Source organism: Alexandromys fortis, unplaced genomic scaffold (genome assembly GCF_014885135.2).
Source record: "Alexandromys fortis isolate MF-2015 unplaced genomic scaffold, M_Fortis_MF-2015_v1.1 scaffold_9, whole genome shotgun sequence".
Classification (NCBI taxonomy): Eukaryota; Metazoa; Chordata; class Mammalia; order Rodentia; family Cricetidae; genus Alexandromys; species Alexandromys fortis.
The window spans coordinates 7,291,983-7,313,722 of record NW_026067892.1 but is presented as its reverse complement, the minus strand read 5'-3'; the positions used below and the strand labels follow the sequence as shown (position 1 = coordinate 7,313,722).

The 21,740-nt window shown below is 46.5% G+C and overlaps 1 protein-coding gene across 3 annotated transcripts; it reads right to left on the bottom strand.

Moving 5' to 3' along the window:
• Positions 1–120: 120 nt before the first annotated feature.
• Positions 121–20,719, bottom strand: Prmt2 (protein arginine methyltransferase 2). 3 transcript variants are annotated; one of them, XM_050142567.1, is made up of 11 exons: positions 20,570–20,719; positions 19,410–19,521; positions 12,861–12,986; positions 11,961–12,143; positions 8,497–8,658; positions 7,554–7,718; positions 6,690–6,865; positions 4,205–4,334; positions 2,413–2,549; positions 1,285–1,456; positions 125–662 (listed from the first exon to the last, which is right to left on the bottom strand). In XM_050142567.1, exons 2-11 carry the CDS (start codon positions 19,461–19,463, stop codon positions 630–632), a joined length of 1,338 nt encoding a protein of 445 aa, XP_049998524.1. In that variant the 5' UTR covers positions 19,464–19,521; positions 20,570–20,719; the 3' UTR covers positions 125–629. The 3 variants fall into 3 exon arrangements, with proteins under 3 accessions (XP_049998532.1, XP_049998524.1, XP_049998538.1); XM_050142575.1 differs by lacking the exons at positions 2,413–2,549; positions 4,205–4,334 and having other exon boundaries at positions 121–662; XM_050142581.1 differs by lacking the exons at positions 125–662; positions 4,205–4,334 and having other exon boundaries at positions 1,308–1,456.
• Between the last annotated feature and the right edge of the window lie 1,021 nt (positions 20,720–21,740).

Here is a 21,740-nt window from a genome sequence, read left to right as displayed (position 1 = left end):
TGGGCCTGTGGGGACCAATTTCACTCAAACCACACAGACATATGAGAAACAGCGTATGTGCACAGAAACAGGACAGAGAATATTTGTTGATTAAAAAATATTTATTGAGCACATACTATGTCCCACATATAATTTACCCATAAAATGTCATACACTGTACTACCCATGCAGAGCCCACCGCACACACTGCCACCACCAGTCCCTGCATTGGGACTCAGGGGTTCAGTTATCTCTTACACCAAAGCACGGCTCTGCAAGCCACAGTCCACATGTGGAGCAGTTGGGCAAGGACATCAAGGACACCACTGACACAAGATGTGGACACCACGGTCACAGGTACACAGGCTGAAATGTGTTGTCTGAGGACACTACAACTACTCCCGGCGGGAATGCGGGCACAGCCAGCAGCTGATGGGCACCGCAAGAAGAACACCTATATACACAGCCTACAAGAGAGACACGCTAGGGGAGAGCCCGGGGGCTTATCTGTGAAGGGCCCGATGTCACCTGCGAGGTGGAAAGGGGTCAGCATGGGACAGATGCGTATGGATGTCACAGCTGGTGGCCAGGTGCATCTTCTTCCACCACGATGCATACCATGGCCCTGACTCCCAAGCTGGGCTTAACCGTCACCTCCAGATTGGAAAGACTTTCTCTCCAACCTGTAAAGTCAGAAGGGAAAATAATTCGATCAAGTAAGTCATCATTTCTGCTTGATTAGCACAGTACTTCCAAATAATTTAACACTGGATGGAACGGCATTCCCAGTGCACCGTTAAAGACAAACATTTTGACACTGAATGCAAAACTGCCACAAAGTAAACGAGAACCATTTTTTTTTTCTCTTCTCTCTTACATTAACCCTGTATCCAAAAGCAGAGCTCCAACTTCCAGAAGCCCTTGAAACCTGAGGCCTGACACCCCAGCCAACTCTGTGCAGCCCCGACACCTCCGCGCCTTGCACACAGCTCGTCCAGGAAAAGGACAAGTAGCAGCCCTAGGCAGCTGCGCTCAGGACTCCTCTGACCAGCTGTGTCCCAGGAGGGTTAGACACTTTCCTTCTTACACCGTCTGCCTCCTACTACATGAAAGGAGAAACGTGATTTAGATTTTATAGAGATCTAAAAGTAGCATACTTGTCCTGTGTGAAGATTATATAATGATACAACACAGGTTGGCCCAACCACGGCAGGGGACACACGTCTGTCCCAGTTCTTAATTACCACCCAGAGTTGTCTGGGATCCAGCATCTACAACACATGATTTTACAAATAAATGTCTTACTCTTTGTGATGTGGGGTCGAGTGTAGAAGTGACAGTCCAGCTAAGGGAGACGGACATGTGCCTTCTCCACACCGGATTTCTTTGTAACACAACAGAGCCTGTGACCACGTCTCCTGTGTGGACTGGGACTGGGTCATCCATCATAAACAAGGTCTGCTTCCAGTGTGTGGTGCTGCAAGACAGGGACAGTTACCTACAAGCCTCACCTGGCAGACGCAATAAGGTCCTCTGCACTGACAGCCCGTGCTGCCCAGGAACCCAGGAACATGTTCAACAAGGCACAGGGCCGCCCTCCCACAGCCGATCTTATGATCTGAAGTCATTATGGGATCAAACCACAACATGAGGGGCTGGCATGTCGTTCCCGGTGCAGAGGGGAAGACATTACAGAGACGGCTCATGTTGTAGAGGTGAGGAAGGTTCACTTGGGAGGCCTTTTGGATGGAAGCTCAGGGTCAAATGGCTACACTGAGCTCTGTGTCCCCAGGCCCAGTGGATAGAGTCCACTCTGCCATTGTTAATCAGTGGCACATACAACCAAGGCAGGCCAAACATCATTTCTGGAAGAGGGATGTTTAAAGTGAGCCGGTCAACTGTAACACCATAGGCAGGCAGCCGCAGGCTCGGGACTCTCCTTCACTTCAGTGCTGTATCGAGCTCTTTGGTCTCATGTCAGCCCATGTGCCAGTAACATACAGCACCCCAGCCCACACTGCCCTGTGGTTCCACTCACTCCTCAAATGTTCCTGTTCATTCTCTACTCCCTGATCTGGGCCACAGGGGTGGGGCAAGGCACACCCAACTGATCCCACCTACAACATTACAGAAGAATAAGAAGCTGGATGGCATCAGGCCAGGCACAGCATGCATCCAAGCTTGTAGGCTTAGGGGTTAGGAGAGGTCAGGGAAAAGCCCCAAGTCTATGACGCACTTCCACACTAGGGAAATTTTTCGGGAAGTATAATCTTCTGGCAGAAGCAAAGCAAAGGCAAGAGGCATCCCGTACCAACCCACATGGTTGGCCAAGGGTACTGGGAGCAGAGCACAGCAGACCAGCCTGTTTCCATCTATTCCTTATCCACCTGCTCTATCCCACCTCCTCCTGCCTCCCTCCAGTAGGTCACTTACGGGTGCAGCGGGCCTGTGCTGAGCACCTGCTGAGGCTGACCCTCCTCTAGGCTCTGGAAGTACACACTGAACCAAGCTGTGAAGCCATGCAAGGTGCCAGTCTTTTGGATGTCAAATCGCAGCTCACCACGCATGGTCTGCACCCAAACACAGAATAACATGTTGATGCCACAGGCCAGTGCCAATCTCTATACCAACCCTGACCTCAACACAGCAAGCCACCCTGGGTCACGCAGATAGTGTCATATGGCTTAGGTTCCACTGACCTCATCCATCCCAAACTCCAATGCCCATACAGTAGTCACTGGACCTAACCCTAACCATGAGAAAAGTATCAAGAATTTTGTCATTGATAGTGGTTGTAGAGAGTTGAATGAATTTGTTTCTCAGTTACTGTACTACAGTGCTTTGGGATAATACCCTTGTGCCCTATAAAGTTTTGTCACTCGTATTTGTTTAATCATGCTGCTAAGGAAAGAGCAACAGCTGATAAAAGACATCTGATTATAAATGCTGCTGAATTAAAATGAAAAATATATTTTTAAAAATATCTTGACTTCAAAATTTAAGTCAAAAAGATATGTTTTTTTTTCTAACCCTAACCCTAACCCTAACCCTAACCCTAACCTAACCTAACCCTAACCCTAACCCTAACCCTAACCCTAACCCTAATAAAAAAGATATGTTGCTTTGGGAAAGAGGTTCTGCTTTTTTTTCCACATGAAGTAAGAGACTGTGGATTCATTCTGGATTAAGAAAAGCCAGGTTAGATCGAAGAAGACCCCCCCCCTGAAAAAAATCTCTGATATGAGTTGATGGTCCAGATGATCCAGCATCTCAGAGTAACTCTGTTGAAATTCCTCTGAGTTCCTCAGCCAGAACAGCTTCCAGATGACTGGTTGAGGTGACCCAACCTCACAGAATACTCCAGTCAGAATTTGACCATACTCCTAAATTTTCTCAGGGTCCCCCAAAGATTATCAGTGCCCCCAATCAGCAGGAAGTAGTCTAGAAAATTATGCCCACATTCCTAAAAAAAAGGATTATGGATGTTTGTCTTTGAGTTTTGGTCACAAGTTGTTATGGATAATGGTCAGGAAAAAAGCTAAACAAAGTAGATTAGATTCAAGGTTCTTCTTTTGAAAAGAAAAACATGGGGAAATGCTATGGGATAATGCTCTTGTACACTGTAAAAATTTGTCACTTGTATTGGTTTAATAAAACACTGACTGGCCAGGCAGGAAGTATAGACAGGACAACCAGACTAGGAGAATTCTGGGAAGAAGAAAGGCAGAGACACAGTTGCAAGCCAAACACAGAGGAAGCATGAGAATGACTTACTGAGAAAGTCACATGGCTAAGCATACATAAGAATTATGGGTTAATTCAAGTTAATTCAAGAGCTAGTTAGTAATAAGCCTGAGCAATAGGCCAAACAGTTTATAATTAACATAAACCTCTGTGTGTTTATTTGGGACTGAACAGCTGCAGAACCAGGCAGGACAAAAACTTCCATCTACACTACAATAAATGGAATATAATTTGTATGGTTCGTAGGATACCAACAACATTAAATATAAAAATAACTGAAGATAGTAAAGAGATTAAATATAAATATAAAAAAACTAAATGACAAAACCAAAATAGAAGGAAAAAAATGGTATCGAATGGAATATAACAGCTCATTTACTGGTGAAGCAGTCGTCACTCAGACCACCACACACACTTGCTGCAGGTCTGCTATTCATGGCTCATGCAGCCATCTAATGACAGCAACAGGTCGGCCGCTCACCTCCAGGTCGGAGATCTGCACAGTTCTCATGTCCAGCTCCAATATGGTGCATGGATCAGAGAGACAATCTTCTGGCTTCAAGATATGATTAGATTTGGGCTTCGAAAAAAACTCCTTGATTGCCAAAGACCTAGGGGGAAAGTTAAAGGAAAGGCTCAAGGCATTGGCAAGGACTTAGCCATAAATATACTGGCAGTAATAAATGAGCCTGGCGAGCCATCCCCTGCTGGCAAAGCTCATCGGCTCCCCAGCCTTGCTGAGCCCCTTCAGTCACCCCTCAGAGCCTGCCATATCCTTATCATATCAATATAGGGACCTGAGCAGTCAGAAGCCAACCATGACAACCAGAGGATTCTTGTGCAGTGTGCACACTTCCTCAATCCACTTACCTCAAAATACTTTCTATGGACCTCTTACTATGCGGAGAACGCAAAGGACAGTCTGATATCTAGCTACTCTTCTTGTATACTGGCAGGACAGGAGCAGGTGCCCATGCCTCAATCTCAGGAAGAAAAAATGAAAAACAAAACAGGCAAAAATCCTGTGTGTTGTAGCTAAGGAAGTGCAGCAAGAGGCAAAGAGCAGGACCCACAGGTGCTGAGACCCACTCCCACTCTCCCTGTGCGCATGTGCCCCACGTCAACCCTCCTCCCCCTGGTGCCTGCCACCCTCACTACACCTGCCCTGGCCCACTGTGGTGTCGGGACAGCACCTGCAGTGTTCCTTTAAATTAGGCACAGCAGTAGTTCCCTAAAACAGCAAAGATTTTAAATAAAGCTGACAGTTTTAGTGCCTGGTGTGAAGGAGGAAGGAAAGAAAGGGCTAATCAATGAGGACTGTGAAGACTCAGCCCCGCCCCCCTTCAAATTCAAGTCTGCCTGTATCATCCCCGGCTGCCCGCACTCTGTTTGCTCTGAGCCCTACTCATCGGCTTTCCTTCTGGAGCAGCACTGTTTAGTTGCTATAGTTCCACCACGGCTTTTTGTTTTGTTTGTTTGTTTGTTTGTTTGTTTGTTTGTTTTTCGGAGATAGGGTCTAGAATTTGCTGTGTAGACCAGGTTAGCCTCTAACAGATATCAGAGATCTGCCTGCCTCGGCCTCCAGGATGCTAGGACTAAAGATGTGTGCCACCATGTCCAGACCTCCACCATGGGTTTTACAAGTCTCTACCTTCCTAAGATAGGTAAGAGGAACACACTGGGTAGGTAAACATTGTTAAAATCTGTTAATATAACTACTGCTTCTGATACTCATTTTCCAGGACAAACATCGGGGATAGGGCTATCTGACTCCCTAGCTAGTGGCTATTATACTCTGCCTTTCTGTTCTGGCTTCCTTGAGCAATAAGCCCTGCCGATTTAAACAGCCAAAATAACTACACTTATGTCAGCATCAACCATCAGGGCACATGGGGAAAACAACATGCAGATCACAGCTGACTGGGCCAGCTGCACTGCTGATAACATTCTGAAGCCGACTTTTAACTAGCTTGCTGGCCTCACCCATCTCTGCCTCTTGAGTGCTGAGACTAAAGGCATGTGCCACTACACCCAGTCTTTTCTTACATGTTCTTATATCTAATGCATCTAATTATGACAGATGAAACTGTGGGTAAGGATGGCTCCTAAGATATCCTCCTCCTTTTCTAGGAAAAGGACCACCACAGTCCACTCCACGGGTGGGCAATCCAGATACCAGAGGAGCCGTTTACTCTTGCCAGTTGGCTCGGTCCATTCTCTGCCCAGGGAGGGTACACTTCTCACTTTTATTTCTGAAATGAATGAATGAAATTTATGCCCTGGCAATGCTGAAGCATGCATGGGCAGCCTGTATATGGCGGTTCTGTTAAACTTGTCCATATCTGGTTTCATGGTCTAAGTAAGTTGATGAGGATGACTGACCAGGTCTCTTCCTCAAGAGGGCACCGGATCTCATTACCGATGGTTGTGAGCCACCATATGGTTGCTGCGCTGGAGAGATGGCTCAGCAGTTAAGAACACTGCTTGTTCTTCCAAAGGTCCTGAGTTCAATTCCCAGCAACTTTTATTTCTGCACAGACTAAAATAGCCCTTGATTGTCTGCTTGCTCTACCTGTGTCCTGATGTGAATTCTCCTCCAGGAATACAAGTGCTGGGATTGCCACCATAGCTGAGAGTGGAGGGAAGGCAGAAGCAGGCATAACTCCTACCTACAACAGGTTCCTCATATACACAACCATCTCAGGGGTCAGCAGGGGTGGGCAGGGAAAGGCAAAGGAGACAGAAACAAGAGAAATCTCAATGTTTCTGAGTTCATTGTGGGTTCCTGGAGGACGAAGGAGGGAAAGCTGTGTCCTCACAGACTAAAGAGACTATCTCTGAGAGGCAGAGGTGGCACCAGGGTGGCGCACATCAAAACTCTCAACTGGCTGCCCACGCAGCTCCTCTCTCTGGCCAGGAGCCCACCTGCACAGCAGCCAACCCTGCAAACGGTCACGCACACCTACTTGAGCGCACTGAGGTTGAACTCGTAGGCGTTGTCCCAGAAGAGCACCTTGCTGTGGTAGTCCTTGTCGGCGCTGCAGGGCACCAAGTGCAGGGCGGCTGTGGTCGGCCAGATGACACCATCCTCCTTTAGCCACGTGTCCCGGGCATAGAGGATGGACTCGATCATGAACTCAAACTGCACGGGAAGAAGAGATGCGGGCATCTCACTGAGGTCCCCCACACCACCGCCAGAAAGCGACATTGTAGAATTTCAGTTTTAGCCCCAAACCATCCCAGTCAGCCCAGCAAGCCACACTTGAGAACTTGGGGTTTAGTCTACACTCTAATGAAAATGTTACATATGGATCACAGCGGGGGGAAGGGGAATTTAGTCTACACTCTAATGAACTGTCACGTATGGATCACAGCCAGGGCTGGAATCATGTCACTTCTCACTGAACTGGGATCCAAGGGAAGCTAACGGCCATCAGAAACTCTATGAAGTCCTGGGGACATGACAGCCTCGGTGAGCGTCCCCAGACAGTGTAGGGCCATCCTACAGGAAGTGGAGTCATGAAGACAGAAACACTACTGACTGAAGGAACAGTCTGGGTCTTCTGGCGATGCCCCAGGAAAGAGCAGAAGAATCAGAGAGCTGAGAGTCACATTCATTTCAGACCTCAGTCTTGACGTTTTCTTTGTTTGTTTATGGTTTTAAGATTTCAGACACTGAGCCAGTATCATTCAATAAATTAATAATACCCCATTTCAGAAAAAATCATAATTAATTATGATTGTTTAAAGATTCCTCAGACGGGCCCAGGGTGCCAGGTCGAGAAGACATGAGACCCCCACCACCCAGACCACAGCAGATGAGAACTTACCAGCAGGCAGGTCCCCATCCACTCGGACACCAGCACGTCCACCTTCTCAGGCAGCACGACGTCTTCCACCTTCTGCTGGAACACCGTGATGGTGTCGGCAAAGCCGTTCTGCAGGACCAGCTGGCCTGTGTGCTGTGCCATCTCGCTCGCCTCCACGGCATAGACCTGCGGAGGGAAGGGCACTTGTTAGCACACGTCCTGACCCCACAGGCAGACACGTGAGATGGAAGACAGAGGACGATATGCTGTGAGTGGACGCCGATGGTATGCCCAGCCAAGCGGCGTTCTTGCGGTCGACAGTGTGGAGAACGAGGCGCCACTGCCGAGTCTGCCTCCTGCCTGAGCCTCCGCAGGGAAATGTGAGCAGGACTGCCGGTGGGCGGAGCCTGAGCTCTACCAGGGCTGCGGGTGGGCGGAGCCTCAGCTCTACAGGTGGCTTCCACATGCAACCCGTGCACCCTGTCACCACAAGACGGGTGCCCAGAACCATAACGAACAGTGAGGAAGCTAGACTCTGTAGCCTGGAGACAACCATACCAGAAGTTCGAGGGGGAAGTGGAAGAGACTCTGGATGCTGCTCCTGGACTGGTCTAGTCATCACTGCCCCGTAAACTGACATTTTGGCCACCATATCAGGTTGTCATGAGGCCACAGCTCAGCAGAAATATGCCATAAAAGGCAAGAGGACAAGGTCTACATCAGAGAGCCAAAGGCCTGTACCGGAGCAGGTTAACTACGTGGCCCAGGATAATCATACACACCCACCTTCTTTTCTTATAGTTAACTAGAGTAACATCTCACAGAATCACTGTCACGTCTGTCTTGCTCCACTTACACTGCTTGTGGCCAGTACAGTATGTCAGTCTCGGCCACAGATGGGCCAGCTGTCTACTTCCCTCACCATGGCCCACAGCTGGGCACAGATGGAGGCAGACACACTTACTGCCTTGGGCCGCGCATGGTGAGCACAGAAGAGGCTGATGATCCCAGTGCCACAGCCCACGTCCAGGATGACCTTGTCCTTCAGGGACTCCTTGTTCTGCAGGATGACACTGTGGTACTTGGTTGTGCGAGGCTGGTCAGCCAACATTTCCAGGTGAAGTTTCTGAAAACAACACAGCAAGAGTCACCGCAAGAGCCTGGGCCTGAACCGCAGTCTGGGACACTGCCCAAGCACCCACCCCTGGTTCCTAAAAGTCTCAGCAGCAAATGGGCTTTAACAACCAAAGACCAACTATGCCAAGAGGTAAAAGTAACGGTGACAGTGAAAAAGAGTGAAATTTCTGGAACTGTCCTGGATCAGAACAGAACTACTTCTTAGCCTTCAACATACACTTTCCCCAAGTCAGTCAAATAACCAGAAAATGATGTGAACCACATAGAAGAGAAGAGAAAGCACCCCACATACTTCCCAAGGCTGGAAGGCCTCTGCATCCTTACCAGGTATCCATCAAGAGAAAACACTGGATGGATGCAGAAGGCATCAGTGGGGCAACAGGGTCCCCCAAAACCTTCTTTACTCAAACTTAGCACTTAATTCCATGCAAGAACTAAAACTATCATGGGGTGCAGGGTCAGCAATGCTCTGCAGTAGGAAACTATCTCAGCTTGAAGAAACAGAGATGGCCCTTCAGGGGTTAGCAGAACCCTGGTTGTAGGCCAGGCTGAGCCACTGTAACACACACACCGTAAAACCAACCTTGAAGTACCAGGGAGGGAAACACGCAGCAGGGGAGTCTAGACCTGGGGCAGGGGAGTCTAGACCTGGGGTTGTTGTCTCCAAGCTGTCACCCAGACAATGCCCAAGTGGTACCAACACAAACAGTAGGTCTGGATGGGGATTTCACAATAACATGACCATAAGATGAAAACAAAGGAAGACACCTCAGCCTATCCTTCCTCAGGAGGCTGTCTGCTTGGATTAAAAAGTCAAAAACCACTTTCCTGCCTACTTTAAATATAAAGGCTGGGCTAAAAACAAAAAGATGGAAAATGTGACATCCTAAAATCAATCAGGTGGAGCTGCAGTGACATCAGACAAGACACGTCAAGCTGAAGAATGTTCAAGAACACAGCAGTCAACTCATCAACCGGGCATCAAATTCTAAACACTTTTGGAGACAATAACGGAACTTCCAAACACACAAAGTAACCAAAGAATATAGAGGAAGCAGTGCAGCTAGAGCTGCAGGGCCCTTCTTTCACAAGCTGGCCACGGTAGACAGGACAGTAGGCAGTCATAAAGACCCTCACCCAACAGTGACAATGAACCAGGCATACCCAAGGATGAACTCAGGAAGAAAGTATATTCCTGTCTGATTAGCACCTTAAAACTGCAACACAAAACAAGACCTACGCACCAGGGGAGGGGGGTCAATATAAGAGCCATCATGTCGTTCTGTGCCCGCCTACATGGTACCATGTTTGCCATGGAGAAAAAGTACAAAAAGATAATAACTGCAAAGTCATAAATACCTAAGAGACAAGGAAAATGTGAAAGATCGGGGTTTGGACCTTACGAGCTGTGTTGGTGGTCGCAGCTGTGAACTGCAAAAGCATGAACAGGGACTCCAGAAAAAGACCCCAGAAATGCAATGTGAGATCATCTCAGCATTGGTCCATAACTGGGGCTGGAGACAGGTTATTTATAGGAAAAGCTACGGCAAATACCTTATTCCTGACAACGGTTAAATTGCATTGTAAGTTGCTCATGGTGTAGCACAGAATCCTAGCTGTTCTAACAACTTAGGCACAAGTACTCGCTGCTGCCGAAGAGAAGCTGAGCGGCTGCTGTGGGGCCCACAGGCCGAGAAGCACCTCCTATTTCTTTCATCGTGTGCCTTTCCTGAATGGACTAGAAGCAAGCTTTCCTGTTTTGTTTGTGTGTGTGGTTGGGGGATGGGTCATTTGTATTATTTTAGTGTATGGATGTTTTGTCTGCATGTACATCTGTGCTTGGTTCTCACGGAGGCCAGAAGAGGGTGTCAGAGTCCCTGGAACGGCATTTGGTTCTGAGCCACTGTGCAGATGTTGGGAATCAAACCTGGGTCTCTCGGAAGAGCAGCCAGTGCTCTTGTCTACTGAGCCCTCTCTCCAGCCATGGACTAACAGCTTTAATCATAAACATACAATGGTTAGATCTAGTCTTACGATACAGCATGTCTAGGCCAGCCCCCAATGAAATGCCTTCTTTTGTGAGTCGCCTCTGTCATGGTGTCTCTTGACAACAGCAGAACAGTGACTAAGGCAATAGTCCAGCTCTTCCTTTTCCCACTCAGCATCAAATCTGTGGCATTCACCTTACGAGTTGTTAGTGTCTAACCTAGATTCGAGATTTAAGGACGGTTACACCTTGGGCCACAGGATTACTGATTGTCAGAGTGGGAATAAAGAGACTGTTGGTTGGGTCACACAATTCTTCTACTTCAATTTTAAAGTGAAACAGACTTTAAACATGAAGACTTTTTTCAACACCGAGAGAAGGAGAGTTTAGAATTTCTTGTTCTAATAGTATTTTTTTCAACCAGAGTCAGATGACAACTCACAGGTCAATTGGGCCATCAAAAGAAAGAGATTTTTACATTTTTTAAGTTTTTAGTTTTAAGGAAACAAAAAACATTGTCATGGGGCTGGAGAGATGGCTCAACGGTTAAGAGCATTGCCTGCTCTTCCAAAGGTCTTGAGTTCAATTCCCAGCAACCAACCACATGGTGGTTTATAACCATCTGTAATGAGGTCTAGTGCCCTCTTCTGGCCTGCAGGCATACACACAGACAGAATATTGTATACATAATAAATAAATAAATATAAAAAGCAAACATTGTGACACATGAATCTCAGATGTCTATGTCTGGTATAGGAGGTCCTTCTGTTTGTGTGTTGCTTTAATTGATTACTGAATAAAGAAACTGCCTTGGCCTAGTTGATAGGGTGGAACATAGGTAGGTGGAGAAGACAGAACTGAATTCTGGGAGAAAGAAAGCAGAGTCAGAGAAGCCATGGATCCTCTGCCTGAGATGGATGCTGGTTAGAATCTCCGGTAAGCTACTGCAAAGTGGCGACAATACACAGATTAATGGAGATGGGTTAAACTAATATGTAAGAGTTAGCCAATAAGAAGTTAGAGCTAATGGCCAAGCAGTGTTTTAATTAATACAGTTTCTGTGTGGTTATTTTGGGTGTAAGCTAACCGGGCGGCCGGGACAAACAAGCAGCCCGCTCCTTACAACATAATGTCCATATGTAATATTCTGTCCACACATGAACTCGCTCACATCAAGTGTCACTCATGCACAGCTGTGTTCACTCCATGGTGAGAGCACCGGATGTTCTAATCAGACCCTGGCGCCTCTGCTCTAAGCACTAGGTGGACCCACCCGCTCAACAGAGAATTTGGAAAGCAGGTACCAGAGTTCCGTAGCTGTCAAAGTATTCCTCGTCTTGCCAGGTGTCCTCGGGGTCATACTCCTCCATCTGCTTCCCAAGGTGGTTGGCAGGGATGTAGCCGCAGCAGCCGGCACGCTCGCCCCACCACCAATCAGCAGTGGTTTGTCTCAGGATGAGAATTTTTTCTCCTCTCAGAAAACTGAGCTGGAAAACAACCACCGAGACGGATGGAAGTTACAATTCGAGAAGTAATCCGGCTGATTGGCATCTCACCGACAGCTGGGTAATAAGTCCCCATTGTCGGTGACCCAATCACAACTACCTCAGTGATGACCAACACTCTGCAGAACACAATAGCAAGATAAAAACGTATGGGGCCACCATCAGAGGGAATACAACCTAACCAACTTTCTCTCCATACATGTACTTGGTGTGTGTGCGCGCGTACATGCAGGGATACACACATGCACCACAGCATATGTATAAGGCGAGAGAGCTTGAGAGTCTGTATTCCCTCTACCACGGAGGCTCCAGGGATCTTGGTCAGGGGTAGGCTTTGCAGCCAGCACCTTTACCCACTGAGCTGTCTTGCCAGCCCTGACCTTACACTGTTAAAAACAAAGGCAGGCAGCTACGGGTGGCTGCTTCAGTTAGGAGACTCCACGGGCATGCTCCTACCAGAGTGAAGGACATACAGTGGTTTGACAGCCTCGCTGTGCAGTGGTCAGGGGGTTCTACACCAAGTTCTCCAAGAAGGGAGATGCTTCCCCACCATCCTGCAGGTCTTTGGATCCTGCTAGGATGGTTTGTCAGGCTAAGTAGTGAACAGTCAGACACAGATCTTGTGTAATCATTGAATGTGAATTTTACCATGAAGCATGTTGAGATTCGTGTGGCACGATTAGGTGAGTAATCAGATACCTGAGTCTCATCGGTGGCGGTATAGTCTGCAATGGCCACGAACTCTTCTGGCTGCAGCTGGAGCTGCAACTGTGCCCCATCCTGCAGGAGCTGCATCTCACAGCCATAATCCACGGGGTCTTCCTCCTACCACCACCAAGGAGAGACACAAGTACAGCGCTGTGAGCTTTGTTGCAGATGTATACCTTCCTCTCTCTAGCTACCAAGTGGTTAGGATTGCTTCAAATCAAAACTTGTGTGACCAAGTATTTATTATTCAAATCATCTGAGTCACCTTCAGTCCTCCTTTGTATCTCTAAGACAGGATGACTTCCATTCTGAGAATATCAACCGAAGCAGCAAGAAAGAGGAGCTGCTAGCTCTGCTTTCTGAGAGTGATACTCCTTTAGTGGGGGAGATACCATTGCATGTTAGACCCCAGGGATCCCTTCAATGGGCAATGATACAAGGTAGCTATAGAAGGACCTATGGAAGGTGCTAGAAACTAGTAGAAGCCTCCACCTCACCAACAAACACCAGCAGCCCAGCCAGGACCTATGCGGATGAGACTTGGGGAGGGTCTGTCCTGGGCCCTATAGGCACCTTTTACCAGAATAAACATGCCTTAAAGACATAGACTCATGGCTGGAGAGATGGCTCAGCAGTTAAGAGCACTTCTTCCAGAGGATCCCAGTTCAAATCCCAGCACCTACATGGCTGCTAACAACCATCTGCTAACTCCAGTCCCAGGAGATCTGACACCTAGCCTCTGCAGACACTGCATGTATGTGGTACACACACATACATGTAGGCAAAATACCCTTATACATGAAATTAAAAAAAGGAATTTTAAAAAAGACAAAGGGACTTCAATACAAACAATAAAACCAAGACTACCTAACAGATTAACAGATAATGCTTAGCTTCTCAAAGACATCTAAGATGATGATGTAAAAAACAGCAAGCTCTGCTTAGTGGGACCTGGATGCTCATGGCCTTCAAGTTTAACCATATTAGAGCAGTTCTGTCCACCCCAACTGTAAACAGTGTGCCTCATAAAGCCACCTATGGTTCCAGTCACAAACAAAATTCTTTTAAGAAAAATAAGTAAACCAGTCATCTCTCTTTTAACTCTACTTAATTTTTAAACTTCCTCATAAATTATACCCTTTAAGCAATGTGACTTCAAAAGCCCAGGGGATCACACCCTTCTCTCAAAACGCCAGTGCTTTATCTAAAGCATGCAGTACCCTCGTGCGTGTTTAGTGAACTCACTTTGCCTCACTCTGGCTCACCCAGAAATGCTTTTCTGCACCAGCCAAGGCTCTAGCTTTACCTGAGTGGATGCACCTGGTGGAGAACAAACCCATCACATTTCTGGCAACTGGGCAACACTCCCACCTATGAATTACCAGAGATTACTCATTCAATCTCCTATTTTTAAATATTCAGATTCCTTTCAGTTTCTTCTACTAGCAATTATTAATTTTCTTAAACGTAAACCATCCTGTATGTACCCGAGAAATTCGTTAAGATAAATTCTGGAACTGTACTTTAATCCCAGCACTCGGGAGGCAGAGGCAGGTGGATCTCTGTGAGTTCGAGGCCAGCCTGGTCTACAAGAGCTAGTGCCAGGATAGGCTCCAAAGCTACAGAGAAACCCTGTCTTGAAAAACTAAAAAAAAAAAGATAAATTCTGGAACTGTAAAACTTGTCAAGACCATCAGTTTTTCCTTGTTGTCTGGGGTTGTTTGTTTGTTTCTTCTTATTTTGAGACGGGGACTCACTATGTAGACCAGGCTGGCCTCAAGTGTCTGCCTGCGCCCCCAGTGTGCCAGGGTTAGAGGTGTGTACCACCACACCCTGCCCAAGCCTTTCACCACATCACCAAATGCAGCCAGGACTAGACCAAGACGCAGTGAGACTAGTTCTACTGAGCCCAAGCATGAAGGATCCATTTCCCTCAGAACCACAGACACTTGGCCACTTTTATCTTTGCCAGTTTGAAGGGTGACAATTACCATTCTGCATTTCCACTCACCTCCTGCCTTAGTGTGGCCATTCCTGGTTCTCTCTGCATTTACTGGTCCTATTTTAATTCTGTTAACTGCCCATTTGCACGCCAGGCATTTTCCCTACTGCAGTATGGTGACTTTCCTTAGCATAGCATGTTTTCCCTTGGCCTACCCTCCACCCACCGTACCACTTTTCCTAATAATCTCTATTAAATAACCCTTGGGACCTGCTCCAGGCTCAGTCACAAGCGTATGTGACCCTCCCTCCCTCCCTCCTCTTTTTCTCACTCTCCCTCCATCCTTCCCTTTCTCCTTTTGTTCTCCAAGTAGATTTTTTCCTTCCCATATAGCTTTTCCTGTGAATGATGCCTTGCATTCTCCCCCCTTTTTGCAGTTTACTTTTCTTATATAATATCTTATAGAAAATTCTAATATTTTCATAAAATACTGAATTCTGCTTAACTCTTCAGTCACCCTCTATTTTTTTTCTTGCTGTCTTTTTTCTACCACCATAAAAAATGCCACAAAAATTTTGTGTGTCGTGTATATCTTTATACAGAGACTTTATTCCTGGGGACAGACTGCCAGGCTCAATGGTCAGAGATGTCATACCCCTCCAATTTAGGGCCCACCACTGCCTACTTTGCTAGCAATGGGGTACTCTCCGCCTCAACATTTGGCAACTACAGCCATCACCAATGCTCCAACCTGTCCAGAGACCGACACAAAGGGATCTCAGCTATTTACTTTCAATTCTTCCAGCACATTCTCAGGGCTTTCTTCCCTCTGAGTTTTGTTTATATATTCTGATTGTTGCTTGAGTCAGCTCTTCTATAAAGACATATTTACTTATTCTCTCCTTTATATATTTTGCCTCCCTATCAAACCTCTATGAGATCAAAAGAACTTTTTTTTTTTTTAATAATACAGACCTTCTCTGAGACCTTGAGCAAATGTTTTTCCAAATAGATTCTTCTTCTACTTGTTTTGTTTAGGATTTGTAAACTCAAAGTCAGGCCAAGAGCAAGAGAAATGGATCAGTGTGAGCAAGATCTTTTGTGTAAACACAAGGACCTGACTTTGGAAAGCAACAATCATGCAAAAAGCCAGGTATGGTTGTGGGCAGCTGTAACCCCGGCACGGCTGGGAGAGAAAAGATCAGGTCACTGTAGCACTGTCTTCCAGCTTAGCCCCCGTTCAGTGAGAGACCTTGTCTTAAAGGAGTAAGGCAGGGGACCACAGAGCAGCACACCCTACACAATGGGCAGCAAACAAGGAAACAGGTCCTTGATGGAAAAGAATACAAACTATCTTCAACAATGAAGACAAGAGCTAGGCATTGTGATGGGAGGCAGAGGCAGGCAGATCTGTGTGAGCTCAAGGCCAGCCTGGTCTACACAGTGATTTCCACACCAGGCTACAATATGAGTCCCTGTGTCAACGAAATGAAAGTGAAACACATTTTCATTCAAACCAGTATTGCCATAGCATATCACAATAAACTCGTGCTACTAACCACATAAACAGGCTGTTGAGGCTGAAGGGAATGAGCCTACATGGAAACTAAGAATGCAAGAAGCCACTTCTCATAAAACCCTTTTCTCAGCATAAAGCCAGACGTGAACGCTTCTGGGGTTCACGACACGTGTAAATTAACACATGTTGCCCTGGATTGGAAACTGGAAAATGAAACTAACATGTGAGATTTTTATACTGTCAAGTAGAACGTCTAAAATGGGCTAGGAATGTGTAGGGCAACTCTAGAGAATGAGTAAGGCAATAAAGAAACAAACCAATAAACGCAATACATAAAGTTATATCAAGTGCCTTATTAACACAAAACTGGGCAGAAAGGGGGAAAGGTGTAAAGAAGACCTGTAACAAATAGTAATATGTTAAAACACTCAGTAAAAAGGCAGACACTAACAACAAAGACCCCAACAACAACATAAAAATGCCAGGCGCCATGCTGTGTACACGCAATCCCAGTGCTTGGCACACAGGAGGATTCCTGGAGCTCTCTGGCCAAGCAGGTCAGGTATAACTGCTGAGCTCCAGCCCAATGAGAGACCCTGCATCAAAGGGTTAGCTGGTATACCTGAGGACAATACCCGAGCTTGTCCCTCTGACCTCCACAAACACACACATGTACACATATACATGTATGCATACATACACACTCATAAAAAAGATTTATAATCAAAGGTCATTTGAACCTTACGGATAATGACAACACACTGTAGCAACTGCAGAACACATGGTCTTTGAAAGGGCACACACATCACTCAAGACAACAGCTAGGCCCACAAGGAATAAATAAATTTCAAAGGCTAACATTATAGAGCATGTTTCATTTTCTAGCCAAACGCAATCAAGCCAAAACTGATTGGTAAAATAGTAAGCAGACTCTCCCTAGTGTGGGGCCAGCAAGATGGCCCAGCAGATAAGGAGCTTACCACCCAAGTCAGACAACCCGAGTTCCAACCCCAGATCCTGTGAAAAGGAAGAAAGAAACCACTAAAGGTTGTCCTCAGGCCTCCACATAAATGCCACGACATTTGTGTGCCCATACACGCACATGCATGCGCACAAACCAATAATAATAAAGATAAAACAGTTTCCTAAGATTTAGAAATCAAGTAAGATACTTCTAATAGTCCTGAAATTTTCTAATTTCCATTGTGGTATATTAAAAATATTTTAACAATACTGAAAATGCAGAACACTTAAATGGATGAGGTTCAGATAAAGGAACTTTTCAAGGAAAAGTTAACCTTTAAAGCTCAAGTTAAAGAAGAAATATTTAAGGACAGTAATCCACTTTTCCACCTCAAGATGTCACAAAATGGGAAGACTGGGTACTAAAGAAATAAGAAAATACAGATAAAAGCAGAAGTCAAATAGGTAACAAAAGAGAAATTCAACAAAAACTGATTCTTAAACAAGATAAAACTGATTCGCCCTGATTTGCAGGAAAAAAAGAAAAGAAAACACAAATCCCTAGTATTAGCGCCTCTTCCCTAGGGGGCAGTTATTAAGAGGATGGCTGCAATCCGGCTAAGACTCCCAAGTCACCGAAGCAATTAGAAGAAGCCATTTCTAACCGTCCCAAAGGACCATGATTAAATTATTATCTATGACACCATCAAGGGAACTTGTGATGTCACCTGGAAACTCAGAGGTCCTCGCGCCCTCCAGGCTCCAAAGGCCATCACTGGGAATCTAATCTGAAGCATCAGATACCACAGGTACTCTCTGCAGCACAAGGACGAGGGACGTGGACACATCTGAGCGCCCAACAAAATGGACACAGAGAAACATGTAAACCCACGGCACAGCAGTGGGACCACAGCAGACCTACACAAAACTGGGGATGTACAGACAGGGCACATGCAGAAGGCCCACCAGCAGTGGAGGGGCCAAACCGCCAAAGTGACATTCCATAGCTGCGGAACAGCAATACCACCCACAGCAGCCTCAGAAAACACACAGGCAACTGCATACTTTGTTCAAGGACCTTTGTTTTGTTTTGATTGATTGATACCTGGTCTCAGTGTTGATTTCTGGCTGGCCTGGAACCCTTATAAGGTTATAAAGATACAGAGGGTGCAGAACATACGTAAAGCAATTGTTTGCCTCTAGAAGTGGAAGGAATGGGTCTGGGTTTAAGAACAGTCTGCAGTGTTGATCTTATTTGTGTGTACGCTCTGAGGCAACTAAGATGCAATGTCGTTTTCACCTCTGAGCAACATATACTCAATGTCTACAGTATTATGTTATAATTATCTTAATATTTACATTTATCAAAAAAACCGGAACATTTATAGAATTAAAACATCTTGTGGCTGAAAATAGGAAATAATTAACAAAAATAAGCCAACTATAAATAAGATTCCTACATATAAAAATACCAGTATCTGGGCAAGGAGGCACCTTAAATTCCGGCCTTCAGGAGCCAGAGGCAGGCATAGCCCTGTGAGTTAAGAGCACATCAGTTCCAGACCAGCCAGGGATACACAGCAAGACCCTGTCTCAGTAAGGTAAGCAATCAAATAAACTAAAAACCCAAGGAATGGAAAATCATTAGAATGAAAGAAAATGTTGAAGCTGACACCACAGACATGGACATTTTTGATTTTTAAAAGCATTTTTATTTGAATGTTCATTGTTAATTGTACATAGTCAATATTCCTTAAAGCTGAAGGAGATCTTTCCTCTGGTAACATGAATCAAATTGTATATATGCCCATGCCAAAAACAGCATGTAATCACGGGTCTTCTGGAGTACCGAGCATTTTCCTGGTCCTAAGCCTAAAACCACTAAACACAGCTATACACTGGGGGACTGTAGTGTCTGAGGCATGCTACAGAATTCCCTGACGTGCTCATAACACCACTCAGCACGGCACTAAGGATCAGGCTCATCCCCTGCCTCAGTGTTCTCTAAATTCAAGCATCCTCCTGTTGGCCACTACCTTGAGAGACAAGGAAAACCGCATCACGCCTGTGACTGGTGCTGATTTCTCTGTACAATTGTTACCCATGGCTTACGTACCAGGACCGGGATGGCCTGTGACTCATTTCCGGGACAGTCACCTGGTGTCTCCATAGTTCAATAAGACTCTGCCTCATAACTGCTGTTTGTCATTTCATTTTCCCTTCCGTGTCTGCTTGGAAAAAGAGAGAAACACCACGTGCTTGTTACACTTGATAATTAAGTTGACTTCAGCTCTGCGGTTCGCTGCGGTATTAAAGAAGGGCACACAAACGGAGCTGGTCGTCGCGACTCTTTAGAGCAATGGTTCTCAACCGTCCCAATGCTGCGGCCCTTTAATACAGTTCCTCGTGTTGTGGCGACCCCAACAATAGAATTATTTCCTGTTAATTCACAATTGTAACGCTGCTACTGTTATGAGTCAGAATGGAAATATCTAATCTGCAACCCCCAGATGAGAACCGCTGCCTTTGAGGGTTTTAAAATCTAAAAAAGCTCCAATGACTGTATGCTTCCTTTTCAGTCTGCTAGGTATTAATTTTATTCCCTGAAGGCCTGTTTTTGCTTACAATAAATCACTATCTTTTTTTTGGAACTCTTAACATCTTAAACTCGAATTTACCCCTTGCGCAGAACTTGACCTGTTCCACCCGCAGAATTAAAATCTGCACGCCCAGACACCCTCCTACTCTTTAATTTTCTGTTTTCAGGGGCGGTGTAATCTTCAATTACAGCAATTCTTTGTCTAAATGCCTGCTGCGCTCCTAGGTCTGGACGTCATAATTCGAAATATTTAGAATTACAAATGCTTTACATCTTCAGTGAAAAGCTTGGGAACAGGATACGGTGGGTGCCTGGAGGAAGACAATGAATTGGAGGGTCAGCCAGGCCAAGAGGGTGAGGTAAGAGGAGTCTAGAGGCATGGGGGGCGTGGCTCAGGATACAGAAGGCAGGTGGGCGTGGTCCTGGAAGGGCGTGGCTCGGGGAGCCAGTGAAAAGGCGCTGGGGAAGCGAGGGGCACCACGAAAGGAGAGGGAAGTGGGCAGGCACTGCTGAAAAAGGCTGAGGCTGGAATAGAACCTTCGAGAGAGCACGCGAAGTCTCGACAGGGGGCGGAGGCCTCTGCACGCTAGAGACACACACACACCGCAGACCTATTGCCTAGCATGTCCGGCCTCTCCTGCAGTCCAGCTGTCTAAGCTGTCCATTAAGGAACCTACCTCGGCCGTGTTTCTCCGCTGAATTCTAGGCTACACCGGGGAGGAACGGATGATGCCCACCCGATGCCTCAGCCGCCGCCCCAGACCTGCGCAAGCGCCGAGCGCTCAGGCTGGCCGAAGAGCACGCCCCGCCCAGGCCTGTGTCCCGCGCAGGCGCAGTTCATTTGAACCCTGTGTGCAGCGTGTACACACAGCTGGAGGCCGCCCAAGTTCTCTCCTGGAAAACCTGCCACTCAGCGCAGGCGCATTCTATGTCCCTGCGTCCGGCCGGCTAGTTTTTAGTCCTGTTCCGCCTCGAGGCTGCGGGGGAGCAGGTGAAAAGTGTGTGGATCAGCTCACCGGGAAGCTGGACTTGGGGTGGGAGACCACAGGTGGTGTAGACCGCGCCCCCCAGCGCATTCGAACCCGGACGGCAGCCCGTAGGCAAAAGCATGAACGCACATCAACGCTGTCCTGAGTGCACCTGGGGCTGCTGGTGTGTTTGATGCTCTCTGCCTGTCAAATAACCTAGTTTTGGTCCGCATCAGCGTCTGCTGAATGGGGTCTCCTAGAGGATCTGAACTGTTTGACCTGAGGTGGTGCGCTCCTGAAGATCCTGTACTCAGGGGGACACTGATACCAGGTGACCCTAAACAAGGCTTTTCCCACTGGCAATCTCCTTCTCCGCAAGAAGTGTTTATGTGACTCTAGCTATCTAAAGTAGGCATACAAATCAAAGATTTCCTGATAATCAGAAAAAAAAATATTTTAAAACAGCTTTAGTACACGCGTAATTTTACCATTTGTACAGACAAAAGCAGATTTGCATAGTAATTAGTTGGATGTATTTGTCCAGTATAATCCAGATCCTACGATGTAGAGAAATCCAGTCTCAAAACCAAACACACAGTTTTTTTTTTATTTATTATGTATACAACATTCTACCTCCATGTACGTCCACACGCCAGAGGGTGCCAGATCTCATTACAGATGGTTGTGAGCCACCATGTGGTTGCTGGGAATTGAACTCAGGACCTCTGGAAGAACAGCTGGTGCTCTTAACCACTGAGCCATCTCTCCAGCCCCAAACACACAGTTTTTATATGTGCTGCTGGAAACTGGATCTAGGGTCACAGACATGCTGGAAAATGGCTGAGTCCTAGTAAGATTTTGTGTTAACACAGGTAAGAGT

What these genes read in the sequence shown, in the direction of transcription:
- Prmt2 (XM_050142567.1), bottom strand. Translation starts at nt 19,463, where the DNA reads ATGGAGACACCAGGTGACTGTCCCGGAAATGAGTCACAGGCCATCCCG. An exon ending in ACCATGCGCGGCCCAAGGCA is followed by an intron (nt 7,719 to 8,496) that starts GTAAGTGTGTCT and finishes TTCCCTCCGCAG; the next exon opens with GTCTATGCCGTGGAGGCGAG. An exon ending in TGCAGATCTCCGACCTGGAG is followed by an intron (nt 2,550 to 4,204) that starts GTGAGCGGCCGA and finishes GTTTGGGTGCAG; the next exon opens with ACCATGCGTGGTGAGCTGCG.